This window comes from Verruconis gallopava (assembly GCF_000836295.1).
Source record: "Verruconis gallopava strain CBS 43764 unplaced genomic scaffold supercont1.11, whole genome shotgun sequence".
NCBI lineage: Eukaryota > Fungi > Ascomycota > Dothideomycetes > Venturiales > Sympoventuriaceae > Verruconis > Verruconis gallopava.
In genome coordinates this window covers 585,158-610,876 of record NW_015622147.1, presented here as the reverse complement: position 1 = coordinate 610,876, position 25,719 = coordinate 585,158, and the positions used below count along the sequence as shown (strand labels likewise).

Genomic DNA, 25,719 nt, shown 5'->3' with positions numbered 1-25,719 from the left:
CAATCTTTTCTAAGATTGGCGGAAGCGTACCAATCCAGAATGCAATCTGGACGCAACCGGCGGCCAAACTGCACGTTGGGCCAGACCAAAATTTTTCTTGAGAATATTATGACAAAGTAGCGCATAAAGCTTTTCGGTTGCGAGCATCACCTAGAACTGAGAGTTTTGCGAGGGTGGAATGGAACATCTGGCACACCGGAGAATCATGCATGGAATTGACCCAACATGAAGGTTAGCCATTTCTAAGAGAGAGAAAAAAAAGAAGAAGAAAAAAAATAAGAAAAAAAAGAAAAAAGAGAAAAAAAAATCCAGCGCTGTCAAGTCCCTTGAGGAGAGCAAAACGGAAGGATTCGCTCGTGCGAGACATTCACATCAGAGATCATGGAAATAACGGCACTTAGGAAACAAAGGATGAAAAAAAGACTTCGCACATTGCCAAGGTTAAATCCGTCGAACAGTGTCTGCACAGCGTTTATAGAAAGGAAGCCAAACGCAAGCCTCAGCCCCCACGGTCAAGAGCCATGTGGAAATTACCATCGTGCAAGAGAATATCTAGGGCGCTTTGACTGGTGAATCAGCCATGAGCACCAGCATTCCACGAACACCACCGGCCGTCCGTGCGATAATACGAGAAGCGCTTTGACAAATTGCGCGATATTAACATCAGTCTGCATTCTCAGCTTTCACTGTTACTATAAAAAGACACGACAGCCAAATGAGGCGCTGGCTGCCTGCAGGGTTCCATGGAGGCCGCACCTCGTTACACTATCACGGAATGTCTGTCGGTGTGTGGCAATCCAATCATGATCAGCGTATGTGTTTTGGGCTGAACTTGTCCCCGTTACAAATGCTCGGTATTCTGGGCAAGGTTCATCTGCAATCCTCTAAGTAGTGGCACGTCGCCTATGTCATTGCCTCTGCACAATCAACCTCGACCCAGAGCCAAAGATAACATGGCCGCCAGTGAACAAACGCCGTTGCTGCCGATAACGTCTCCCGCGTCCCAACCCGATTCTCGTAGCGCTTTTAGCCTTGCTTCTCTCGCTGAATTGGCTGGAACTGCATCGGCCCACGCTGCGGAGCTCATCATCTTTCAACTCCAGTGTCTTCAAGAATTAGGACGAAAGTTGTGGAGGGCGAGATGGACATGCTCCCTGGTCCTTCTAGTCTTCGGATTCTTCTTTTACCTTTTCTATGACCCCAGAGAGCCGTTCAGATCCACGGATCTACCAGCATTACAGGATCCGACTGCTAGCATTCGACTAATCCGTGTTGAGCCGGGGTCTGGAGCGACACCTATTGTGGCCCACATCGAAACGGCCTCATTCTCTAGCAATCCCTCCTACATTGCCATTTCTTACCACTGGGGGGATGCGAGGCGAGTCAAAGATATAACCCTGAATCGCAAAAGAGCACTGGTGACAGAAAACCTTTGGGAAGCACTGCACAACATGCGTCACCCGTACGAGCAAAGAGTATTCTGGGTGGACTCAGTTTCCATTAATCAAATAGATCTGCACGAGAAAAATACTCAAGTTGCTTTGATGGGCTTTATATATAGGCGGGCACGACGGGTTTTTGTTTCTGTTGGTAGCCATACACCGCCTCGTTGGATCCAGGCGTCCGATCCTGTAACGTGGAATACAAGTTGGGCTCTTGAAAACGCTCAGAGTTATGGTGCTAGCACTCTCTACTGGCTCAATACAATCACCCTTGAAGAGTATTGGAGACGATGCTGGATTGTGCAGGAGGTTGGCCTCGCGCAGGACATTGACGTTTTCTACGCAGAACACAAATCAATACCGTGGGATCATCTTATGCTGCTCTACAGACTCTTCAACGACAAGAGCCCAGGCCCTTTGACAACTGGGATCTTGCGATTGGACGACATGAGGCATTCTAGATTCGAGGATCAAGAGCAGTTCCATTTGGACAATCTTCTGTGGAATTTTAGGGACTCGTTTTGTTCCAACAAGCTCGACAAGCTATTTTCCTTTGCTGGAATGGCATCTGACTGCCGAGAAGATTGCTTCGACATCGATTACAACCACACGGTAAGAGAAGTGTATCGGGATTTTATGCTCTTCTACAGTAACAACAACTCCATCGAACACTCGGGTCGCAAAATTCATGCCCTTTCCTTAGCCGCGCTAGTTCGCCAACTTCTAGTTCGAAAAGAGGTGCGAGTGCCGAACAAGAGACCCTTTCCGGGACTGCTAGCAGATCCAGATACCTGGTCGTACGATTTATGTGGAGACGATCGGATGGTTCTTTGCGCGGAGGGTGGCGGCGGAGAGGGTTTGCTGTTCACTTCCCTCATCCTAGATCCACTACGCAACTTGGTCAATCGCATGAAAGACTTATTTCGCGGCAACAAGTACGCTACAAAATCAGCTTGGGTCCAGTCTTCCCCCGAAGAAGAGGATACGTGGCTGCTAGATGCTACATCTGCACCAGCAGCAGAGAAGATTGCTCTCACTTGTGCATGCACTACCGTTGTACAACAGCTTGGGCCCTTTTATGTAGACTATCTTGCTAGACCACAGGTCTCCGATAATTGGTTTACTGAAGTTGAGCAGTTTTATCGAGATAAGATCGAGAGGACGGAAGCTCTAGTACTAAACGAAAGGCTCTCGATATTGCTTGGCGCGTCCGCGGATCATCGAATGCGTCGTATTCTTCCTCTCGACGGCTCAGAACAGGCATCGCCTCGTTTGTTCATAGGGTCAAACATCACTTTAGGCTTAGTTTCGTCGAACGCCAAACCAGGCGACACAATATGTCAGTTTTGGAACTCGACTGCCGCCGCAGTGATCACTCGAGGATCCTCTCAATCGCCGTCGGTACTTGGCAGAGCGACTTTGATCAAGCATGCTGACAGCACGGACTGGGACCGGCCACAAGACCGCAATCTTTTTCGCAGCGATTCCCCGCTCAGTGTAGACATTGAAATAGGGCTAGACACACTGACTAAGCTCTCCTTAGACACATTGTACCTGCCTGGAACGATCTGAAAATCCATGCTTTCAATTCGGCGCTCGCATGGTCTCAGAGTAGAATATATGGTTAGAGATAGTGCCGTCATACACTTGCCTTAACCACAAAGCAAAGGCTACTTGTTTGAATCGCATGTAGCCTGTTCTATTTTCCGGTCTGCAAAGGAAAAGTATCATATGATTGTTTGATTCCCAAAGTTCAAGGGTAGGAATTGCCTGTGTGAGACGTGCAGTCCCGTCATGAACATCGTTGGTCACAATAGCACTGGCTATTATACGTCTTTATCTCCATGGAAAGATGACACAAGGCCAACGTAAGCACTTTTGAAAGCTTTCGCGTCGATTGACGGATTCATTGTTAGTTGACAAAAGATTGTGCTAGACCAAGAATCTAAAGCCCTTGCTTGCTGCCTCCTCTGGTATAGCGCTGCCAGCGTTGACAGCTCCTTCAACGTATTCACCACGATCGAGTTTTCTATTCAGACGGACAAGAATGAACCGTAGTAACGTGGCCATAACGATCGATAACGCCATGGTGACACAATTCACAATCATAGGTGTGACTTCGTAGCGGTTAGCTGGCGAAATAGTGGTATAACGACGTACTTACTGTATCGAGGAGCGTCGTAATACATGAAACTTGCGTAGATCTGCGCTGCATTGCTGACGGCGTTGATGCCGGCAAGTGCTGCAGCTCGCTTGTCTGGTGGACGAGGAATGCTATTGCTGATCCAGGCGAGAGCGACTACGTAGCCAGTGTAGATGCCCGGAATCATGAGCATCATGGCCACATATCGCGGAGCAGTTGCGGTCGTCACAGCGGCAATGATGAATGCCACGATCGCAAGATACATCGGGAGTGTGACGTGGAAGTATCTTTCGCCAGTCTTGTCTGCATGCCACGCATTGAGCATTGCAGTTATGACGCCAAGGGCGTACGGTGGTACCGTCAGCAAGAGAGTCTTGATGTTGTCGTAGCCAAGGGTGCTCACGACGGAGGGAAAAAAATTCGTGACGGATGCGGCCGAAACGACGCCAAGAAGTAATATCATGAGAATGTAGGTCTTGATGTCAGAGAATGCAAGTTTGAAGCCATGCCAGAGTCCTTGGTCCGCGGACGAGACCCAATCATCCTCCCCTATGTCCTCTTGGAGTCGCCAGACGGCCAGCTGTCGCTCTTGTTCGGACAGCCATGAGGTAGTTCGAGGAAAGTTGGGAAGAATGAAAAAGCAGCCGAAGGCGATGAAAACCGTGATGGATCCTTCGATTATGAACATCCAGCGCCTAGAGAAGACTTAGTTAAAGTGAAGGAACGGAAAAACGATGAACGTACCAGGCTCGCAGGCCACGCGCGTTCGTAAGCCCTTTCGTGATCCCGGCCGTGATCAAACCGGAGAAAGCGCCAGAAATCAACGATCCCGAGTACATCAAAGCGGTGCGTAATGCCAGCTCCTTTCGCGTGTACCAGGACGAGAGGAAGAAAAGGACTCCGGGCTATGAGGTTTAGCCAAGGTCCTCGTCAGGAAGTAAGGACACTCACAAAGTAGGCCGCCTCGACGAAGCCGAGAAGGAATCGAATCGCTACAAGAGCTCCAAAGCTATGGATTGCACCAGTTGCACCAGAAATCACTCCCCAAACGATCATCACCGTCGGCAGGTAGAGTGCCGGCATGCCGATCTTGTTCAAGACCAAGTTCGAGGGAACCTGCATCAAGATGTAGCCGACGAACAAAATGCTAACACACAACTGCCACTGCGTGTTGGTAATGCCAAGCTCGTCCTGCAAGCCTTTGCCATTCGGTCCAGCAATACGCGCCGCAGCAATGTTGTTTCGGTCCAGGTAGTTCATGATGTACATGATGACCACGGCAGGTAGAAGCCTTATGTCGATCTTTCGCACGAGATGCTTCTCGAACGCGATTCGCTCTTCTTGCGACATTGCCTTCACGAGATCTGGCGGCTCCATCGTCGCTGAGGCCGACTTCGTGGTCGTCGGCTCGGACAATGCGTTCTCAGCATGCCCAATCTCGGACTTGTCCTCAAAGCTTAACGTGGCCATGATTCCCACGCTGAACCCCGCGGGCTTTGTAGGCTTGATGCGATAGCTGTCCCCGTGGCAAGGATCTGCAGATCCCAAAAGGCTGGCTCAGACCGCTTCCAGAACCTCTCTTCAAGATAGTTGAAGGAAGGCAACGTCCTGGGATTGAAAAGGGAAAACGGATGAAAGGAAGTGCGTCCATGTTCTTAAGAATGACGCACATCCTGCCATTGAGCAAGAGCATCAGGCATCATGGGGCAAATACTACAAGTAGACGACCCTCGAGACGGTTGCATTCCCCGCCACTGTCATCACTTCAAGGTGCGGAGATCGAATCAAGAGGAAGCCCACTCTGCTTGGCGCTCTCGCGCCCCACGATCTCCAGGGTGAATGTCCGGGGAATTGATGCCCGAGAGGCGGAACAAGCTCTAATCGAGTTATAATGTAACGTCGCTCTGATGAGCGCGTGGTGCGTTCTGCTGCTCAGCTATCCCAGGACGTTGCAAGACGACGGCAGATTCGACGCAGAGCATTGCCGTGAAACGCGACCGAGAGGACAGCCAAGGCCAAGGACCACAAAAGGTGCCCCAAAGATTACTTTCGCCATATTCGCTTAACATTATTGGTAACGTCGCAACGGGTTCGTTTGCGATTTTCTCTTGCGTCTCTTTGTTCTCCATGTTGCTGGCAAGGTAGTTCTACAGCAAGAGCCGTCAAGCGCAAGGGCCGACGGAGAATGTTTTTGATGACCTCTCCACACATAAGTTATGACGTGAATCATTTTCGAAAATTTTCGCCTTTTTCGAATTAAGGATTCTCCTCTGCAGATGATGTCCATAACGCGAATAGCCTCTAGTCTTGAAGAACGCTTGCATCCTTCTCGCAAAACTCGTGTTCACAAGATCCTACGCCGAAGGCCCCGCCAGGCTGTCTATTCTACGCAGATCCTGAAGGGCGAAAATTGCGCTGCCGCTTCGGAGATGCAACGAACGGCCAGGATGGATGGGTTAGCAAGCATTACAGACAAAAGTATCTCTTTATCAGTATAATCATCATTGACTGGCGCAAATATCGAACAAAATGCCTTGAAAAACAGCCCGCCTGAGCTTACGTAATTCTCGTCACCGACCTGCCGGATTGGAACACCGGAGAATGTAATGTATATAGCGAAGACATTGTCTCTGCATAGCTTTAGCTCTAAATGACTGAAAATCATCATGTCCAAGGGCTCAGAGTCTTCGTACAGGCCTCCAGAGGATCTGAAGGCGCGTCTCGCTGCCTCATACAACGATATAGCCATCGAGTACAACAAATGGACAGAACCACATAGCCACATACGAATACCCTGGCTCAAGAAGCTGTTCGACAGGCTACGAATCCCAGAGGGTGAGGAGGCGAGAATCTTGGAGCTCGGTGCTGGGGCTGGAGTCCCAACTGGAAAGGCTATTCTGGAGTTCGCACCCACGGTCCAATACATGGCCAACGACCTCTCCGCGCGTCAGCTGCAGCTTCTCCAGGACAATCTCGCGGAGCACAAGGACCGCATCACTGCGATGGAAGGCGACATGTTTGCCCTTGACATCCCCGCTTCGTCCCTGCTGGCCGTCGTGGGCATGTACTCGATCATCCACCTTCCGCGCGACGAACAGTCGCAGCTGCTCGGGAAGATTGCCAAATGGCTCCAGCCCGGTGGCTACCTCCTCGCCAACTTTTCCGAGGAGGAACTGGAGGGACTCGTGAACGAAAACTGGCTGTCTGAGGGCGGTTGGATGTACTGGTCCGCGTGGGGTGCGGAGAGAACGAAGAAGATGTTGGAGGAGTCTGGGCTGGAGCTTCTGGAGAGCGACGTGGTCAGGGACGTGGTGGACGCGAATTTCCTGTGGGTGCTTGCCAGGAAGAAGGAAGCGTAGAAAGATGGATTGCATGAACTTGGACACGGGGGCCGGGCAGATGGAAGTATGGAGCTAGATTTGCAGAACTCCTCCTTACAATAGACTTCAAACATTTATCTGATAATCGAGACTAATTAACACGGCTGGATCTGTTGGATGCTATTCTTTGCTGTTGGTGCATGGATCATTTCGCACGGCATGGCTCGTATTGGATTATCTTGAGACCTTTTTGGAGCACCTTCAGAGAGAACCGGACCTTATGCTACATTTTAGGTATGCTTCTCTATTTACGACATTCTTGCATTTATAGTGGTAAACATGTGCATCTGGCGAGCCGTGTCCAGTGAAGAACATTCTAGCTTGAGGCCACGTTTGCCTGCTATGTTTTCATTCTTCATTCTAGTTGAATCACATGCGTGACATTCCTCTAAATCTCATAGAAATGATCGCACGACGGCTTTCGGATCGAGCAGGTGCCCAGTCTGACGTTGGAAGATGGCTTGACGCGTCCTGACATGGGTCAGCTATGATCAATTCTGTTGAAAAGGTGGGTAAATACCATTGATTCAGCTTCATCCCACATCTACTAAAGTCTGCCTCCATTTGGAATTCGTATCGGCTCAACCATTCCCTGATCCAGACACAACGGGCGCGCTCGTCTACACCGTAGTACAGCACAATCCGCAAGGTGCCAACGACCCGTCCGCCTCCTGGAGTGCAAAACTCTGGTTTGTCAGTGGGAGGTTCCCAGGGCACATCGCTGACGCAGTGGTAGAGTGGGTCAAGTAAGTACAACATGCGATCAAGAAGAGTCTTGCCGATCCCTTTCTTTTGGTAGTCCTTGTGAACGTATGTCTCCAAGTTCACGACATGGCTCATTTGCGTGCGACAACCTGCATCCTCATTCGCAAAGGCAAAGCCGAGTATCTTTTCAACGCACCTGTAGCTCATGGGATCTCTCTGCTTTGAAAGCTTGGAGCCCTCGATGGCCACAATCATCGGAAGTGCTGTGGCCTCTATTTTGTGCAAGCGTCCAATCATCTCCTTCAGCTCAGGAGCTCGCAGCTCAGACGCATATGCTGTGTTGTTAGCGTAATGTTCGTAGATGTCATACACTCCTTGGCTATCGGTTTTGATATTCACAGGCCGGAGATATATCTTAACCTTGGGACGATTGGAATTCGGTGGAGGTACGATCTTTAGCTTTCTCTCGGCTTTGCGACGAACGAGTTTCTGTTTTCGTTGCAGATATCGCCGTTCTCCACCTTCTTCACGTCGTTTTCCCAAGAATTCAATGATCAGCAAATTCGATGTTTGCTTCTTTGAACGCATCCACAAACGATAAGCCTCCTGTTCCTCTGTTGTCTCTCCACTATCAGTGACTGGCTCGCAGAGGAAGTCGCCGTGATCGTACGGCAATAACATGCTTGACCCGTGGACGTAGCGAAGCCAGAATGGGTCGTCTCCCACATCCTCAAGATCAATTGGTGCCGGAGGGATCTTAAAAAAGAACCTCCAGAAAGACTGCAGTGGCTGATTCTCAACAGTCTCCACAATCCAATCTCGCGGTGCGATCTCGCCGTTCTCACTGGCTCTAAAAAGTTCTCGGTTGGTGTCTACGACGCAGCAAGATTCATACTTTGCCTCCCCACCACTCTTCACGAACCAAGGCTGGCTCTCGCGTATGTACTCGAAGATGAAGTCGCACCAGTTGTCGCGCTCACACGGCCGACGCCCGTCCCACTCTACTGGAGGTGGAAGGATTTTGCCTTCCCAATCTAGAAGCTGATTAGGGGAATTCCAATCTATATCAGGACTTATTGCCCATCCGCGATCATTGTAGGGTACTTCGGTCGCTCCTCCGAGGCTTTGGAAGTCAACAAGAGTTCGCGAAATGGCCTTACGCTCTGCACGTGTCAACCAACCGCCCGGTTTCCTCATTTGCGGTGCTTGATAGATCTTTGACTCTTTCAAAATATAGTACTTCTTGTATGCCCTGATGTATTCATTACGTGACGATGTCGTGCCCTCATTTTTGTGAGCTACAACTGAGCGAATGTGAAAAGGCCGACTCGTTTCCGGAGGCTGAAGTGGTTTGAGCCGGATAATGGATTTAGTGTTCGGAATTTTACTTGAATTTAGCTCAAAATGGCTTCCAGCCGTCTTTTTGTTCATCAAATCTTCATTTGCTGAACGTTGATTTAGTTTGCTTCCGGGAAAATCTTCTCGAGAGGCCGGCCTTATGTCGGTCATGTTGCCTTTGGAATTGTCACGTCGTCTGACCGTTGAGCTGTCTAAATTAGCATAAAGTGTGTAGCCGGTGGCTTTGGATGACTTACTTGGCCGTAATAGAACGCGCCAACACTAGCCTCGTGTTTGAGATTGGAAGACGAGGAGAACTTCGTGGGTCCAAAGGCTCCGAAAGTAGCTTGAATTGAATTCTTGTCTGGGCCGATGTGATTTTCTCCTCAGTAGATGTTTTCGAACATTTCTCAGCGTTGCCTGATTCTTTTTCGCCACGAGACGTTCTACCTGCTGATTTTGCATCAGAGGGCGCGGCAACATGCTTATGGCCCTCTTTCTCCATGAACCTTGTTTTCACGTGAGACTCGTCGTTGATATCTGGTATCTCCTTGAAATCTCTACTGTGACTCCCATTGTTGATGGATACATGGCCATCCACACTGTCGCTGCTCGCCTCTTTGTTGACATTGTGAGGAGATAGTTCGCTTGACTCGCCGCTGCTGAAGCGAAGGTGTATCGGGATGTAGCTTGAAATCATTTCGTCAATCTTATGTACGGCACGTTTCCCATCTGTGATCCCGAGACATGTAGAGACGTCCCGATTTGAAAATTCACAGTACGACTCAACTGGATTTGGACACCTTGCAGATGTTGAAATGTTGGCCACGAAAGACGGAGTGATTGCTCGACGACAAAAAGAACGTGCTCGGTTACCTACGGCGCCGCGCAGAACCGTTGGCTAAGGGTGGCCACCGATAAATTCAGCTGAATGATTTGATAAATGCTACTCATTTGTGGATGACGAAAGGGTGAATGGATTGCTTTCCGCTGAGGGGATATTGAGGTAGCTTGTCGAACTATGGGGGCTATTGTCATATTAGGAACAACCCATTTAATTAGACAAATATCACCGAATTCTGGTCTAACGAAATAGCCATCCTTTTCCCAGCCATCTCTTGCGACAATGTTATCGCGATCTCAGGTCTGATGGGGAAATGCTATCAGGAGAAGTTGACCACAGTGAAAGGGCTCAAAGCCTTTGACCGTTGCTCTCAAGACCCAAGAACACCAAGACGCATTCCGAGTACTCTTACAACAGGTTTTCTCTCTGGCAGCCTTGTTGTTCGACATCAACAGTGGTTCCACTCAGCCTCGCGGTCAGAAAGCGGAAAAGCGCTAAGCACAATCCACCAGCCAATCAGCGCTCTACAAAACTACACAGCACGAGATTCGTCACGTCGAGGACACCACGCACTCTCACCGTCTTTCGGATTCTTTTTGTCGTCGGTGCCGGAAGATGCTACGAATCCTGCGGAAAGCTAGGCTGAAGGACAAGGAGATGCGTGTTCTGCTGCTGTGCGTTCGCGTCCCAGGAAAGACAAGTCAGCGCGTCTGTTCCTCACTGACCTGTGACTTTTAAGTGGTCTAGATTCGGCGGGCAAGACAACCATTACGAAGAAACTGCTGGGAGAGCCTATTGACGACATAAGCCCTACGCTCGGGTTCCAGATACGGACGATAAAGGTCGACGGGTAAGATAGGCTGTGATGTCGATAGGCGCTCTTGAAAAGAGCTGACAAAAATCCCGCAGTTATCAGCTCAACATCTGTGCGTTGCTTTTGGATAAGGTTTCTGAGATGTGCTGATGCCGCCCAGGGGACGTCGGAGGCCAGAAATCCTTACGCACGTATTGGAAGAACTACTTTGAGAAGACGGACACGCTGATCTGGGTCGTGGACTCCACGGACGCGTCCCGTCTCACGGACTGCAGGGACGAACTCAAAAAGCTGCTCGTGGAAGAAGTACGTGCTAGCCAGATCGCGAACGAGGACAAGGCTGGAGCCGTTGCTAATTGGTCAGCAGCGATTGATGGGTGCAAGCCTACTTGTGTTTAAAAACAAGAGCGATGTGCCAGGGTGTTTGGGTGAAGAGGAGATTCGAAAGGTAACGATCCGGGCCATACCGGAAAGACGGGGAACGCGTTGCCATAGAACGCCGCCCCACGGCTGGCCTACCTGTTTGTTTTTCTTCTTTTGTCTAGGCTGACGAGGGGAACAGGCTCTCGAACTGGACCAGATCAAGACACACAGGTGGAAGATCGTCTCCAGCAGTGCCGTGACGGGCGAGGGGCTGAGGGAGGGCATTGATTGGGTGGTGGCGGATGCGAAGGAGAGGATGTTTTTGTACTAGCGGGAAGACCTTCTGTGTCGTGAAGAATCGAGGAGTCTCCTCGGATGCTGGACGAGAAAGGGGAAAAGGGGGTGGCAGGAAGTACAGGATGGGCTGGCGTACGGGAGAGCACCAAAATGCCGCGACGAGGAGATGTCTTTATTACGGGGCGGGCCAGCGATGAAACCATGCGATCTGTCGACTATTGAGGGGGCACAAAACGTGCGTGGAACGATGCTGGTCAAAGGAGGTGATGGACGGAGGACGGGTGGCGTTCTCGAAAGGCTGAGACGCGCGACGCAGGCCGAAGCTTCGAGGAAACGTGAGATGGCGCAGGAGAGCCCGAGCGCGAAAGCCGCTAAGACACACGTCCGCCGGTTTCCCCCAGCGCTCATCTCGTTGCCCAAGATTTTGACAGCCGTTGTGAACGAGGAAAAAGAACGGAAGGTCACTCCGTCTGGACTTGAACAAGCCTTATTGCTTTCCGTTCGTTCCATCAATTGCATCCGTTGCCTGCCATTCGCTATCGCTTGCGTACGCGGGAGCCTGGTCGTCCTGCTCCATTGCTGCTTTGTTTATCCACACAAGCCAATGCGTGTCCGCGAAAGCGGGTAAATCCCTGCCCAAGAGGAGCTGCACGTAGCCAGGACCGGTCGTTCGAGGGCCAGCGCGCATATGCTGGGGAGATCCCGATTGTTCACCTCTTTTTCCCAGAATAGAATCGATTCATAGGGCCACTCGCTGGCTACGCTGACGATGGCCTCCTCCCACCAAGACGACGATCTGTCGCCGAGCGAGTTTCTGAAGTCGATCCAGAATCTGGGCGCGAAGAAGGACGCCGAAGACGCAGAGCGGGTCGCCGCATTGGAGAAGGAGATCGAGCAAGGCCGGCGGGAGCGTGAAATGAGACGTGCTGGTGAGTCAGGTCGTGTCCATGAGCAGAGACCAAAAAATTTTGTTGAAGCGCTGGTATCTGCGTTACGCGTGTTGATGCGCTCGCTGCATGTGGGGACTGTTGAGTGTTGACGTGCATGTGTTTTCCTTGACAGAACGCGCGAGAAGTATCTCTCCCGAGAAGCCGGCGCAGCGAGCATCAAGAGACAGTACACCAGCGTCACCCAGGGCCAGCGAGACCACCTCCAACGCGAAGATGGCGGACGAAACAAGCACCACCTCACCCACGACGTCGACACCGCAGACGGCAAGCCAATTGGCGAGATCGGGCACGCTGTCGTGGCAGCAGAGGCCGAAGTCACGGGGAGGTGATGGCCGTCGACCATTGTCGTGGCTTGCCCAGGAAAACGCCGCGAGATCACCAAGAGACACGCCGGAGAGAGCCAGAAGCCCTCTCAAGACGAGCCCTGATGCGTCCGGGAGTAGCACGCCTGATCCATCATCGGAGAATGATAAAGAGCCATCGCGCGCGCAGATTGCTGAAGCATTGGGCTCCAAGGACCCGACCTGGTTCAGGCAGACGCCGGACAGGGGCATCGGCTCCGCTGCGTACCGGCGGAGTCAAGAGGAGGACAACACCAGCTCGAGCGCAGGCAGGATGAGGCTTCCAGGTATGTCGCGCGAGTCCACGGCGGAGGCAGAGGTCACGGGCAGTCCACCGCCCGACAGCACGCGCTCCAGTTCACCCTCACGCACCAATTCCGTCAGGGACAGCACATTCAGCAATAATCGCTACTCGAGCACCACTGCGGGTACGGAGTTTGGCTCCTTGAGGATGAAGTCTCCACCCGCCTCTATCTTGGACGCGCCAAAACTTGAGCCCTCGCCGTCAGAGCGTAAGACACCGTTGGGCGCGCGACCGCCGTCGCCAACGAAGGGCATGGGAGGCTTCGTCGAGAGCGCAATGCTCAAACGTGCGGACAGCGTGAGCAAGAGGTGGAGTCAGCAGTCCGGCGCCGGCTTGACAAGAACGGGCTCTTCGGCCAGCAACCGTAATGGATATGGAGGCGCCATGCCAGTCACAGATCTCGCGTCATCCGCCAGCCGTGACAATTCCCTCGAACCTAGTTCGCGGCCTACTTCTAGCCACAGCAATCTTACCGTCACGCAGCGCTCTGAGAATGCCTCTACCGCAAAGGATGCCGATGGCTTTGTTAAACCCTCGTTGCCGGACCGCAGCCATAGCCGGTCAAAATCGGTGGCATCGCTACGCAGTCTAAGCAACGAGCAAGGCAACGAGCCCGGCTCTCCAGCGAGCCCCTCAAAGAGATGGAGCCCCACCAAGTCGAGCTGGCTGGAATCAAGCCTTCTGAAGGAGGAAAAGCCAAAGGTTGTGGCACAGCCTCCCCCTGCGCAGCCGTCCTGGATGGTAGAGATCAACAAAGCAAAGCAACAAAGGGCTGCCTCGCCAGCAAAGGAGCTCTCCAGTCCAGTTTCAACCGAACCGAAAGTCTTGCCGTTCGGCCGCGAGATCTTGAAGCCTACGTCAAAAGAATCATCGCGTCCTTCATCAGTAACAGAGGCCAAGCCCGCACCAATGCCAACGTCTAAACCTTTGTCGCCTACGGAGCCAAAAGCGAAACCGCCCTCTCCAGAAGTCGCTGCAAAGCCCGCAGCCTTAGCCAAAGATAAGCCGGACACCTCAGCCAAGCCGTCCTCTCCCTCGCCACCGCCCTCCCTGGTTAAAACCCGGACCAACTCCTTTGAGCCTGCGAAAACAGCCATGCCGTCTTCTCCTGGAAAATTTGACTTCCGCGCTAACCTAAAGTCTCGTGCGCCACCTCCAGATGCTGGCAAGAGCGAAGAACCGGAATTCAAGAACTTATTGGGCAATCTGAAACGGACGAAGACGCAGAACTGGGTACCGCCAGACACTCTGAAGGATAACATTACACGTGGGAAGGCGGCGCTAAACGTCACCGGTGGCGTCCCGGAGCGCAAGCGCGTCGACGAGCTCAAAGAACAACTTAACGCGCAAAAGGCCGCAATTAAGGCGCGTGCCGAGGCGGGTGACGCGCCTCCGCGTCCGCAAAAACCGGCAGAGCTACCGTCCACGCCGGAGGCGCTGGCGCGGAGAAAGACGCTAAACAAGTCGGAGAGCGCAAAGGATGCGATGCCGTCTGGCTTGAACAGGAGCTCAAGAGAGGAGACACCCGAAGCACTTGCAGCAATGAGGGCCGTGAGGGGCCAGGCCAAACCCTCGGTCACAAATGCAAAGTTGGAAAGTCCAGCTGTCAAGGAAAAGAGCCCTCCACCTGTAGCGGAGAAGAGGATCTCGAACTTGACTATTGGATCCGGGCCTTCGACTTCTGAAAAGGCAAAGCCAGAACCTGCTGTGGAGAAAGCGGTCGAAACTTCTGTCGAAAAACCAGTTGATAAATACGCTGAAAACCCCGTCGAGCCTTCCGCACCGAAATCAACTGCACAGCCTTTTGGTCTGGCAGGTATGGTCAAGCCTGGTGTATCGAGCAAGTTGGCCGATCGTTTCAATCCTGCACTCGCGAGTATGTTAGCGAGAGGTCCGCCGGGAAGTGGCAGTGCGAGCAAGGGCGCAAGTCCAAGCGATTCACCTGCTTTATCCAGGACAACTACTCAGGATGAGCAGCCAGGTACCGGCCCGGAGTTGGAGCACAAAACGAAAGGTAGGGCTAGAGGACCTAAGAGAAGAGCGAAAGGCAAGGCTGCGCATACGGCAGAGGAAGAGACAAAGGTTGAGGAGGCGAAGGAAGAGGTTAAGGCAACTACGGCGAAGCCACAACCGATTGATGTGGAGTCGAAGCCAGCGACATCAACCGTTGGGTCGATGCCAGCCGACAGAACACCACCGATGCATACAAGATTGCCTAGTGTTCAACCGGTCAAACCAAGCCAAGTGCTTCACAGCAGTCCAGCATCGTCAACGCTCAGCATGGCGGCTGAGGCAAAGCCAGAAGCACCGGACACACCAGCCAGAAAGACAAAACCGCTTACACCTTCTAAATCATCACGGCTGTCAAGCGCAGAGGTCAAGCCTGACGTGGACTCGGAAACCTCCAAGCGGACCAGCACACCCAATCGTCTTCCACTACGTGAACAACAGGGGAACATTGTATCACCAAAGCCTGCCGAGTCACCCTCTCCCACGAAAACTCGGCCACTCCCTACGCCGCCAGCCGACTCCAAAACGGAGACACCAAAAAAAGAAACGACTAGCAAAGCCGCAATTGGTGCTTTGTTCGAGCAGCGATTCCATAATACCCCTCCATCGCGATCAAGTAACAATTCTCCAGCCCCGGCCTCTGAAGACTCCATGGCACCAATGTCTGTTCGAGACTCAACGGCACTATTTGCAAGACAAGAGTCCCCTGGGCCTTTCAGTTCTGGAAGGCGTTCACCGATCAAGTTGCCAACAAAACAGGATGAAGAAAAGGCGATGAGAGATGCTGGGCTAATGCCACCGCCACAGGCTCCAGTCGACCCACAAAAGCCGACCAAAGAAGCCGCGACACACGGGCAAAAGTCAGGTACAACGGGCTTGGGTATCTCATCAGTAGCAACGGCTTCTTCAGCAGTCGTTGAGATCTCGAGGTCTGGCAAAAAGTCGCCTCTATCACCGCCGTTGAGTGTTCGCCCTTCACCTATTAACGGAAACGCTGGGCCTAAGACTCCGGCAGAGAGCCCTAAGCCTGGTGCTCCCGCCGAGTCGCCTATCCCACATACTTCGGAAGCTACTCGGTTGTTTGGAGACTTTTTCGATGAAAGACCGGTGGCGACGAGGCCTGAGAACATCGACACGTTGTCAATATTGGAGTCTTCACCTCTGTCTACGGAGAAAGTGACAACGATCAAGAAGCAGCTCCAAGAAATCACGAACGATGGCAAATTGACTTCCGTTGCATCGCACCAAGAACACATACTGTTTGATCAATCAATGTACGTGTGCACACACGTGTTCAGCACGTCCAAGGGTGTCAAGTCCACAGAGGTCTATCTCTGGGCCGGCTCAGATGTTTCTCCAGCGGCGCTGGAGGATGCGCAGCTCTTCGGCAAGCGCGTGGCCAAGGACAACAGTGGTAAATTCATTCTTATTCAACAAGGACAGGAGACGCCAAACTTCATACAGGCGCTTGGCGGAATCCTTATCACGTTCAAGGGCTCGAAATCACGCAGTTCGATCGGCGTACCTCTGCAGTTCGTGCTTTGCGGGCGCAGACATCTCGGTCATGTTGTCTTCGACGAAGTTGACTTCAGCCTACAGTCTTTCTGCTCGGGATTCCCTTACCTCATCTCCGCAAACAATAAGCTCTACCTTTGGAAGGGCATCGGTTGTCACCAAGAGGAGCTCAGTTCTGCACGTCTTATCACTATGGACGTTTCACCTATGCCAGATCTTACTGAGATCGAAGAAGGCAAGGAGCCCGCTTCGTTCTTTTCGCTGTTCCCTCCTTTGCCTAAGTACCCCAAGAACACAATGCCCCGCTCAGCGGACCATTGGCGCCTTCGACCGCGCCACGACAATTACGGGGTGCGGCTTTTTAGGGTCGAGCAGACGCGTCAGAAGAGCATGTCATTGCAGGTTAGTAGTTTTCTCAGCAACGTCATCAAGCGGCGGCCAAGCTGGTCGAGCTTCGGTGCCAACAACGCCTCCTCCCCAAGCACGCCGACCGCTGAGACGCCGACAACTTCTACTACTTTGGGAGAGCCATCGCCAACTACTAGTGAACAGCCGAGAACACCACTAAGTGCCACGCCGACGGGCACCTTGACGACCAAGATTGTGGAGATAGCGCCGTTTGGACAGGCGGATCTGAGAGCGGATTCCGTGTTTGTGCTCGACGCCTTTTTTGAGGTATATGTGTAAGTAGATTTGTTTTTTTTTTTCGGCTCTTTCGTCGAGTCTCCCACTGACGATACAATTAGCATCATAGGGCCGCTAGCTCAATCCCAGTCACATGCTTTCGCCGCCGCGCTCCATTTCGCTCAGGACTACGGTATTCTCGCCGCGTCGACGCAAGATCGTCCGTTTGTCCCCGTTTCAACTGTGGTTATGGAAGGCTCACCACGGGACATGAGATTCTGCTTCAGAAACTGGGACAACGAGCGGGGAGTGGGAGGCACGGAGAGCCTGATGGCAGGTCTTCGTAGAGCTGGTAGCTTGAGGTGTGTGGGTTTGAGTGCGGCACTAGCAAGTCTGAGAGTTAATTCATGAACGGATATGTATCATTAGAGGGCTGGTTAGTTTGGAGTACTGCATATGGGCACGAGCAGCCATGCGGGAATGAATTCAGCACGAGGAGCTGGCGGTCGGGAATGCTCTACGCACGCAATGCATGTTTATGAAATACGTGGACGTGGAAAAGTAATACTTGTTCGTTTTGGTCCTCTTGCACAGGATTCACCATGAGCTTCAAGCTTAACAAATAGAGTTCCAAGCTGCGGCATTTTACATTTCACTCGTACAGACGCGTGGAACCTTACATACACTGAACGGCGCAGCCCCCTTTACATCTTACTAGCCCGCCGGCGCAGACTGGTTCAGCTTTGCGCTGTGTACCTCCAGCCTCATGAAAGAAGCCGGCGGGATTTCAAGATGATAGTGCTGGCTGGGAGATCAACTGCTCTTCTCTGCCAAATGAGCGCAACGATTCTTCAAACTCGCGAGTAACGCCGGCATGCCACCCTTCTACTTGAGAAACAAGCAAGAGGGGAGCAGCTTCTGAATTGACATATGCGATCCAGCGGCCCGCACCTGGTGGCAGCGCTGAAAGCGTCGCGAAGCCCGCCGCCGGCAGAAATGCCCGTCGTCCGCTCCTAGGTCGGGGTCCTGTTGCGGCGCCGGCTAAGCACGACGTCTTCTGTTTCTCGTGGTTTTAATAGCTCATGTCCGCAATTACGAGTTCGAAGCTACGCACTGTTGGCCTTTTTTTTTGCGGGGAGGGAGGAGCCGTGTCTCTCGTCTTGTCTTTTGTTGGGCCGGACGGTGGGGGGAAATACCTTAGACCAAAGTTGGATGACGGATCGGACAGACGGAAGAAGGTCTTGCAGCGTGCGAGCAAAACAAGACGCTTTGGACGACTGACTGGCTGCTTTTCTGGCAATTACCTTCTTCGCGTCGACGGCTGAACGATCGAAGCATCCCTCGTGGCTGTGCGATCAAACTCCCCCGAGGCCGGAAAATGGTTGTGCGGCGTTTCGAGGAAAAAGTCAGGCGAGTGCAAACGCGCGAACCGAACTTTGTTTTGCGATGCTTCGTCGTCCCCTTTGCCGTCTCAACACGATGCGAAGAGTCCCCGGTGGCATGTAGATCGCTGTGTCGTGGAGTTAAAATCATCCAGCGTCTTTCCTTTATCGCCACCAAGTGCAACGGCTTCGACGAGCTTTCATTTCGTTTGAGGGCCCGTCCGTGAGAAGCGATGCTGAAATTCTTCTTAAAGCTGCCTTTGTCCAATTATCTTGACGATGTTTCGTGTTTTCTTCGGCGCTTCAAATGTCCTCGAACGTCTGGTTGTGGCTGCGGGGCTTCATCGGTTTCGGCAGAGGAACACACCAGCACTTGGCGAAAGGAATTCGACGCAAAGTGCACGCACACCACACGACTAGTCGAACTTTAGGAAGCTTTTTATAACTGTAGCCCTTGTTCGTTGCGACACTCGTGTCTTTCTCGGAAGCTTGCTTCAATTAGGTCCCATGTTCGTGGTTCCGTGCGTATTCTCCTTGGGATCCTTTCCGCTTAGCTGTAGTGTATCAACACGTAAAGACGAGACCACGCTCGAGTCGAAACGGGAGCATCTCCTTGCCGTAAAGTCCTTGAACGAACAAGGGAGGAGTTGGTGACTCGCGGGAAACAGATATCCACTTCGCCTCCGCATTCTGTACCCCGCATGCTGAACCAAACTAACTTAGTGTATCAACAATCGAGGCTGGGGTAACTGACTCGATGTAAATAGATAATGAGTGCAGTGACTCGCTGCTCCACTGTTAGCACTCAACATGGCCACTACAGACTCACAGGCTCAGCAGGGTACTGCATGTGTTCCTCCAACGGCTGGCTCCCCGGTTGAGCAACCAGACCGCCCTGATCGACTGTCCAAGGCTTTGCTTCGAAAGCGGGAACGGGATAGACGTAATCAGCAACAGAAGCGCGAGCGTGAGCGGAGGCTCGTGGAGGATCTCAAAGCCAAGATCTCGCAGCTGGAAAGGGAGCTGGCTGCAGCGAACGCCGATCGAGGCAGAGGGCCTCTTTCGCTTCACAGCCTTATATGCAATGGCTGTCGTGGTAGGTCGTGTAGCACCGCGGGCAGCCAACATGACACCGACTTGGCATCTACGAATGGATCGATTGTTGCCGCCTCTTCTCCACCAGTGAGCGAACCTTTCCGAACAAGCCATGCCACTGTCTCGTTGTCTGTCCTGAAAAAGCTGCTTGATACTCCCGAATGGCTCAGGACCCCGCTGTGGAACGTTGATAGGCCCAATGCGAATTTCCGCTTCTTGGAACGAGGGCAGGGCTTTGTACCGCTCATGGCTCAGCTGCGAGCCACGCCGAGTATGGCGGAAAAATGCCCTCCCGTTCCAAAGGCGATCGATCTCTTATTTGGGGGATCGAGCAATGTTCTCGCCAACTTTGTCGTTGACGAGTTGGCGGGCCTGCCGTTGCTTTCGCCCGAGAAATTTGCCAGCTGCTGGCATATATACTTGTATTGCAGAGTGAGCAACTCCGAATAAAAAATGATCAAGGCAGGCGTGTGATCCAAGTTTGTCACTGCTAACCAGCCGTTCAGTGGCTTGTTTGGCCGTCGCAGGATACGTTCAGTCGTCTCCCCACGTACTTTCGACCAACGCCGCTTCAGCTTGTTCAGGAACACCATCTCGCTTTCGATCTCATACTCTGGCCGCAGATGCGTGACAATCTCATACGGTACGGTTCAAAATACGAGCTCGAGTCTGTGATCGGACTTCTGTGCTGTACGTACCGAATAAGAGGGACGTTCACGAAGGATTTCATCACGCGAGAGTACAATGGCGAGCCCCAGCCAACTGATGAGTTTTACGCACAGTTCATGGATATTTCCAACTGGGGAATCTTGGAACGATTCTGGAAGGAGTACCCAGACTTGATGGAGGGCATCGATAGCAGTTTGATGTTGCGTGAAGAGAATCTAATGCCACCGTGAACTTCTGCTGTACGAGTATAACTTTGTACCTCACTGTACTTCTATCCCGCCCCCCATCTGCGCCAACAGCTGATTTAATCATAAAAGCTTTCTCTTTTTTTGTTTTGCCCGTTCCACACTCACGGGTCCCGGATTCGGCATTTTCTGACACGCATACCCGATCAGCTCAGAGTGGTTCGAGCCCTGGTCACTGACGAGTCGCACGATGACTCGCTTCGACGTCGAACTTCTTCTCGGAGCTGGCCAAAATCCCAAGCCCTTGCACGATGCAGACCAATCCTTCTGGGCTTTAGGCACGGCTTCATCGCCTTAAGGTTTCCCCACCACACGATCCCCGCACCAGAACTCGCCGCTGCTAGGTGGCCGCCCCGACATCAAAGCGAAGATTAAAGAAGGGCAAGGGGGAACTCACGGAAGTTCGACTGCTTCATAAAGTTTCACGCTTGATATATGGGACTGACCAGTTTATCACGATGATTGCTAAAGCGGACAGTAAAGGTAGGACAAGTCTCTTTGAGCCCTTTTGCACGATCAAGCTTGATTTTGATAACGACCGGAGCTTACCATATATCCTATACGCAGACGGAAAAGTCAAGACTTTTGACACGCTTTCCATCCCCCCGTTTGCTGGAACACAGCCTGTGACAGGTCGATACCAACGTCGAACTCAGCTTCAATATGCATGTCTTGCCACAATTGGGCTATTCAGCTTTTACAATTCGAAGAATAGCCGGGTGCGGGTAGCAGGGCTGTCATGTCTCTTTCCTGGAGCTGGCTTTCTTGCGGTTGGGGGCTTCCTTGGAGCCATTGGCCTTGTTCTTTCTGTCGCTGTCATACCTCTCTCACTCTTCGCGTGGTTTGGAGCCGGAGGACTGGCATTCGTCCTGGCCAACTGGATCATACCGGGCATCATCTCCACCGGTATTGCTGGAGATACCGTATGGGAGCCGGCCGGACCGATTGTCATAGTGTTCATGATTGGCCTTATTTCGTACATGTTCTACACGGCCCACCAGCGCCATTCGACGGCAGTAAGGCTTGGCCAAAAGAGGAACTCCATATTAGACAAAGAGGACGCAGCTTGGAAAGCTCGAGCTGTGCCGAGGCCTGCCGAAGACAGCGATCGCGAGCTTTCCCTCGAAGATCTGCGATTGTTCCAGCATTTCGTGCAGATTGCTCACCAAGAAATGGATGACTGGTCCAATTTCGTTCGCATCGATCAGTTTCAGACGTCTGCCCTTCGCTATCAACTGTACAATCTCCAGTGGACACTTGCATACGTGCAGAAGTTCTACATGCCAAACTTCCAGGGCTACATCAAGGAGGGCCAGGAGAAAGTAATCGAGAAGAGCACGACCGAAGATGTCATGAATTATTGGAAATGGGAGTCTTTGTGGGGGAAATTCACGTTGGTACGTGTTCATTCCTTTCTCAACCCCGTGAACGCTAACAAATTTGACAAAAGGACTGGGACCCGGTTAAACGCGACAACATCATGATGACAGGCTACATGCTTCTCTGCCTAGCTCTTTACGAGAAGCTCAACGGGGATGACCGGTACTGCAAGGCAGGCTCGCTGAACTTTCGCATTACGGAAAATGCCCAGTACCATCATGACACGAAGAGCATATTCGAAGCCTTGATGATGAATTGGGACAAATGTTCGTACACGTTGTTCCCGTGCGAGGTAAATTTGTCCGCTTGATGCCTTGTCTTGTGGTTGAGTAACTCATTCTTTAGCCCAATTGGATCTACACTTTGTGCAACCTCGTGGGCATGCAGGGCGCCTTAGCATATGAGGTTCTAAATCACACTGGTCGTGTGGGTCCACTTCTCTCGGAGCGCTATCATCGCGCATTTGAGGAAGATTTCATGAATCCAGACGGTAGCATTGTTACGCTACGCTCCGCAATCAGTAGGTTCCCACGATCTGCTCCACTTAGTTTCACCCTCTTTTTTGTCCATCTACAATCACGAATATCTACACACGACGACCGCTTGGGCAATAGCTAACAAGTCAAAAAGCTGGCTTCCCCGTCATCGGCCTTGCTGGTGTTATCGGCGACATTTCCGGCTCACTTGCGTGCAACGCAGCGATGCCAAATCTTGCTCGCAGATTGTGGCTCGTTGCCCGCGAGAACCACGTCCGGAAGAACGAGGACGGAAAATACTACATCGACAACTTGGGTGAGTGAATCCTGCATGCTTTAGCAAATACAGAATCCGTGTGCTGAAGAGGTGCAGTTGGTGCCGACAAGATCGACGTTGGCAATTACAAGAAGGGATCCGGCTTCGCCGTCTCCACCTTCGCCAACTGTGCTGCTGAGTTTGGCGAGGTTGATCTTGCCAAAGATTTGGTCGCAAGTCTCGAGGGTGGTCAGCACCCGATAGTCAACTCTCCGACTGGAAACGGCGCCATCATGAACGAAGGGATCTCAATGCTTGGGTGCTCGAACATTTTCAAGGCCCGCACTATGAAGCAGGGTGACTGGGCAAAACTCATCAACAGCCCACAAGACGATGTCGCCTTGATGGCGCCGAAACTTGACAGAGTTCCGTTCCCAAAGGTCATGGTCGCCAAATGCCACGCGGTTGGGAAGGATGGCTTGCACTTCGTATTGAGGAGCTCCGAGCGAGGCTTGGACTGCAGCATTGGCTTCAAGGACCTCAAATCTGGAAAGGCGTATCGCTTGCTGTCGATTGAGGAAGGTGGTGCGGAGAAGGAGGTACCGAGTGCCATCAAGCCAGATGCGAACGGCGAGGCTCAGGTTCAGGTTCCCGTTGGTAACCGGAGTGTTTTCAAACTTGAAATGATGGGTTAAATGAGACTTGGATCGACTGAAGTTGCTTGTTGTATGCCCCGCCCAGAGAGAAACAGCGACGCCTAGCGATTGAGATTAAGTTTGGGGCATTAACATCAAGTCCTTGGCTGGTTGTATTGACGAATTGAAAGGTTGACGTTCGCTATGACTCGGTCATCAATGGCGTTCCACAGCTGTCAAGTTTTGTTGCCGTCCAGGATGCTCATTTGTATGAAAACATATATTTGCAAATCAAAATGTTACAGCGACTAACGCGTATCTCTCATTCTACTCATATATTCTGCAATGATATCAGCCTCGCCTTTTTCGGCAGCCCCATCATTGGTAGGGCTCACGTCGTCATCCTCATACTCATCCAAGAGTATACTCGCTTCTGCTTCAGCGCCTGCCATATGTGCGAAGCTTTCCTCGCTGCTTCCCGCACTTGGTGATCTCTTCTCCAAGTTCAGTGCAAGAACGCTGTCTGCGACTTGCCTTCCAATCCAATCTACGCCACCAGTGTGCCTGTTTCGGCGCCAAAGTTGCATCTCTTCGCAGGCACCAAAGTCACCGGCTTCGAGGACGTTGCGTCGAAGCCAGTCGCCAACGAAGACCGCATCAGGATCTACCTCGCGACGTACTCTGCGCCAAGATTGTAGATCCTCGCCGTACATCTGCTCAATGTCCGCACGGGAAACGGTCTGGAAGTTCTTCGCCCAGTGGGGCCTGCCCCCGAGTTCTTTCATCAACCATTCAAAGGCCTCGTAGTATCGTTCCCTGCACGGAGGATCCTGGCCAAATGGCCTGTACAATGTGGCGTTAAGATATAGAGTTGGCTCGTCCCTGCAGGACGGATCTAGGAATGGCCTAGCTTGGCCACTGTGTGTGCTTGTGTCTGCTACACGGACTTCAATCGGCGAGTGAACCCACACGCCTTTGCTTGAAAACGGAATGCCGGACTCTTCGTCCCTGTGATTGATCCAAGCGCCTAATCGGCGAATAGCTTCTGGACCGCTCCTGAGCGGGATAGCCCATTCATTGACAAACTGTGAGTAAAGGCAGTCCATTAACAAGCCCGTCCTCTGCTCTTCTACCGCATCTGTCGTTGCGTCCTCGCTGAAGCCATACTGCATGCCAAAGACAAACCACTCGATTGCAGGCAGGAGTCTCGGGAAAAAACCGGACAGCCAAAGAAGTGTCCGATACGTGTGAAAACCAAGCATGCCGCCGTACCAGCTGCTCCGCGGCGGTCTGATTTCTTTGCGAGACTTTTGAGCTCGCCACACTATGGCACGACGCAGGTATGGAAGCCACCAGACGCGCGTGAATTCCGCTGTTGTCCAAAGGGTGGTATCCCAAGTATCTAGAATGTAGTCGAGAGGCTTGAGAGTTTGCGTCCATTCAATGTTCGTTGCCGGTACAAGCTGATATTCCACCTCTACAATGATGCCTAATGCGCCCAGCGAGCACAAGGCTGCTGAGAAAAGGTCTGGGTTTTGCGACTTCGAACAACGTACTACGGCACCGTTCGCAAGTACCAGTCTTAGACTCTGTACCCATTGCGACAATATTCCGTGATATAGACTGGAGCCATGCGTGCCTGTGGATATCGCGCCTGCGATGCTCTGAATGTCAATGCTCCCAAGGTTGGGCATCGTCAATCCATGATCCTTTGCGGCAGTGTTCAGATCCGTCATTCGTCTACCTGCCTGAACGGTGATGGTTCGCTTCTCCGGGTCAACCTTGAGGACATCACTGAAGTCATCCAAGTTGACCATCCACGCACTCGTGCATGTCAAGTCCGAGGGGCTGTGTCCCGAACCGACAACCACAATTCGCTTTCTGCATTTGTGCGCAAGGTGAACGACCTTTTGGATCTCTGGTATGGATTGCGGACGGATGTAAAGTTCGGGCCGAGAGTGGAATGTCAGAGCCTATCTCGTTTCAGCAACGAATGCTCAAAAAATACCGGGAGAATGTATCATACCCAAGTGTGGTGTCTGTGATTTGGAGTGGCTCGGAAAGGAATATCAGGATCGACTGCGGGGTCAGCCAAAGCCGCCTTGAGCCTTGGGTTTTCCATTTTTTCCCGGTTCGCTGTATACGTGATCTCTACCGGTGAGGTATTATGATTGATACTCAAAGACAGTCCGCATAGCCATCGCACCTATGACAATAACGACAAGATCGTTTGAAGTCATGCGAGGACTTGTTCCTGGCATCGATGATGCGTCCGACGTCGCTAGTAAGCTGCAGCAAAGCCGACTCCAGCGCTAGACCTCATTGGGATTGCAGATCAACATCACCATCTGCATCCTCCGGTCTTTTGACGATCTAGAAGCAACTCACACCAGCGCGAGCTTGCGTATGAATCTCCTTGACCTGACATGAATTTTCGCCATGTCGCTCCACGAAACTTTCATATTCATAGCGCAGGAAAGCACAGGAGTCGCAGAAGCGTGGAAAAGAAGA

General features: G+C 52.1%; 10 protein-coding genes across 11 annotated transcripts; 6 read left to right on the top strand and 4 right to left on the bottom strand.

Moving 5' to 3' along the window:
* The first annotated feature begins 866 nt into the window (after nucleotides 1-866).
* PV09_04145 lies at nucleotides 867-3,125 on the top strand. 2 transcript variants are annotated; one of them, XM_016357449.1, is made up of 2 exons: nucleotides 867-2,522; nucleotides 2,580-3,125. In XM_016357449.1, exons 1-2 carry the CDS (start codon nucleotides 906-908, stop codon nucleotides 3,012-3,014), a joined length of 2,052 nt encoding a protein of 683 aa, XP_016214853.1. In that variant the 5' UTR covers nucleotides 867-905; the 3' UTR covers nucleotides 3,015-3,125. The 2 variants fall into 2 exon arrangements, with proteins under 2 accessions (XP_016214853.1, XP_016214852.1); XM_016357448.1 differs by having other exon boundaries at nucleotides 867-3,125.
* A 123-nt stretch (nucleotides 3,126-3,248) lies between these two features.
* Nucleotides 3,249-5,329, bottom strand: PV09_04144 (uncharacterized protein). The gene is made up of 4 exons (XM_016357447.1): nucleotides 4,537-5,329; nucleotides 4,330-4,490; nucleotides 3,607-4,280; nucleotides 3,249-3,559 (listed from the first exon to the last, which is right to left on the bottom strand). Exons 1-4 carry the CDS (start codon nucleotides 5,053-5,055, stop codon nucleotides 3,375-3,377), a joined length of 1,539 nt encoding a protein of 512 aa, XP_016214851.1. The 5' UTR covers nucleotides 5,056-5,329; the 3' UTR covers nucleotides 3,249-3,374.
* A 677-nt stretch (nucleotides 5,330-6,006) lies between these two features.
* On the top strand, nucleotides 6,007-7,182 carry PV09_04143 (uncharacterized protein). Its single transcript, XM_016357446.1, has one exon. The coding sequence runs from the start codon at nucleotides 6,252-6,254 to the stop codon at nucleotides 6,942-6,944; it is 693 nt and encodes a 230-aa protein (XP_016214850.1). The 5' UTR covers nucleotides 6,007-6,251; the 3' UTR covers nucleotides 6,945-7,182.
* A 152-nt stretch (nucleotides 7,183-7,334) lies between these two features.
* Nucleotides 7,335-9,708, bottom strand: PV09_04142 (uncharacterized protein; the record flags this gene model as incomplete). Its single annotated transcript, XM_016357445.1, has 2 exons — nucleotides 7,335-9,216; nucleotides 9,266-9,708. 2 exons carry the CDS (start codon nucleotides 9,706-9,708, stop codon nucleotides 7,335-7,337), a joined length of 2,325 nt encoding a protein of 774 aa, XP_016214849.1.
* A 759-nt stretch (nucleotides 9,709-10,467) lies between these two features.
* Nucleotides 10,468-11,360, top strand: PV09_04141 (uncharacterized protein; the record flags this gene model as incomplete). The annotated part of the gene is made up of 6 exons (XM_016357444.1): nucleotides 10,468-10,526; nucleotides 10,592-10,702; nucleotides 10,762-10,778; nucleotides 10,827-10,972; nucleotides 11,034-11,114; nucleotides 11,229-11,360. The coding sequence occupies 6 exons, from the start codon at nucleotides 10,468-10,470 to the stop codon at nucleotides 11,358-11,360; spliced, it is 546 nt and encodes a 181-aa protein (XP_016214848.1).
* A 735-nt stretch (nucleotides 11,361-12,095) lies between these two features.
* PV09_04140 (uncharacterized protein) lies at nucleotides 12,096-17,481 on the top strand (the record flags this gene model as incomplete). The annotated part of the gene is made up of 4 exons (XM_016357443.1): nucleotides 12,096-12,255; nucleotides 12,389-16,848; nucleotides 16,999-17,129; nucleotides 17,193-17,481. 4 exons carry the CDS (start codon nucleotides 12,096-12,098, stop codon nucleotides 17,479-17,481), a joined length of 5,040 nt encoding a protein of 1,679 aa, XP_016214847.1.
* Nucleotides 17,482-17,650: 169 nt separating this feature from the next.
* Nucleotides 17,651-19,086, bottom strand: PV09_04139 (uncharacterized protein). Its single transcript, XM_016357442.1, has one exon. It carries the CDS (start codon nucleotides 18,601-18,603, stop codon nucleotides 18,268-18,270), a length of 336 nt encoding a protein of 111 aa, XP_016214846.1. The 5' UTR covers nucleotides 18,604-19,086; the 3' UTR covers nucleotides 17,651-18,267.
* A 78-nt stretch (nucleotides 19,087-19,164) lies between these two features.
* On the top strand, nucleotides 19,165-20,446 carry PV09_04138 (uncharacterized protein; the record flags this gene model as incomplete). The annotated part of the gene is made up of 2 exons (XM_016357441.1): nucleotides 19,165-19,979; nucleotides 20,054-20,446. The coding sequence occupies exons 1-2, from the start codon at nucleotides 19,263-19,265 to the stop codon at nucleotides 20,444-20,446; spliced, it is 1,110 nt and encodes a 369-aa protein (XP_016214845.1). The 5' UTR covers nucleotides 19,165-19,262.
* Nucleotides 20,447-20,919: 473 nt separating this feature from the next.
* PV09_04137 (uncharacterized protein) lies at nucleotides 20,920-23,268 on the top strand (the record flags this gene model as incomplete). Its single annotated transcript, XM_016357440.1, has 6 exons — nucleotides 20,920-20,944; nucleotides 21,029-21,858; nucleotides 21,912-22,133; nucleotides 22,187-22,361; nucleotides 22,472-22,633; nucleotides 22,691-23,268. 6 exons carry the CDS (start codon nucleotides 20,920-20,922, stop codon nucleotides 23,266-23,268), a joined length of 1,992 nt encoding a protein of 663 aa, XP_016214844.1.
* On the bottom strand, nucleotides 22,994-25,451 carry PV09_04136 (uncharacterized protein). Its single transcript, XM_016357439.1, has 2 exons — nucleotides 25,235-25,451; nucleotides 22,994-25,181 (listed from the first exon to the last, which is right to left on the bottom strand). Exons 1-2 carry the CDS (start codon nucleotides 25,328-25,330, stop codon nucleotides 23,517-23,519), a joined length of 1,761 nt encoding a protein of 586 aa, XP_016214843.1. The 5' UTR covers nucleotides 25,331-25,451; the 3' UTR covers nucleotides 22,994-23,516.
* Nucleotides 25,452-25,719: the final 268 nt, after the last annotated feature.

What these genes read in the sequence shown, in the direction of transcription:
- PV09_04144 (XM_016357447.1), bottom strand. Translation starts at nt 5,055, where the DNA reads ATGGCCACGTTAAGCTTTGAGGACAAGTCCGAGATTGGGCATGCTGAG. An exon ending in GCGCGTGGCCTGCGAGCCTG is followed by an intron (nt 4,281 to 4,329) that starts GTACGTTCATCG and finishes AGTCTTCTCTAG; the next exon opens with GCGCTGGATGTTCATAATCG. An exon ending in TTACGACGCTCCTCGATACA is followed by an intron (nt 3,560 to 3,606) that starts GTAAGTACGTCG and finishes ACCGCTACGAAG; the next exon opens with TCACACCTATGATTGTGAAT.
- PV09_04143 (XM_016357446.1), top strand. Translation starts at nt 6,252, where the DNA reads ATGTCCAAGGGCTCAGAGTCTTCGTACAGGCCTCCAGAGGATCTGAAG.
- PV09_04139 (XM_016357442.1), bottom strand. Translation starts at nt 18,603, where the DNA reads ATGATTTTAACTCCACGACACAGCGATCTACATGCCACCGGGGACTCT.
- PV09_04145 (XM_016357448.1), top strand. Translation starts at nt 906, where the DNA reads ATGTCATTGCCTCTGCACAATCAACCTCGACCCAGAGCCAAAGATAAC.
- PV09_04136 (XM_016357439.1), bottom strand. Translation starts at nt 25,330, where the DNA reads ATGGAAAACCCAAGGCTCAAGGCGGCTTTGGCTGACCCCGCAGTCGAT. An exon ending in ATCACAGACACCACACTTGG is followed by an intron (nt 25,182 to 25,234) that starts GTATGATACATT and finishes GAAACGAGATAG; the next exon opens with GCTCTGACATTCCACTCTCG.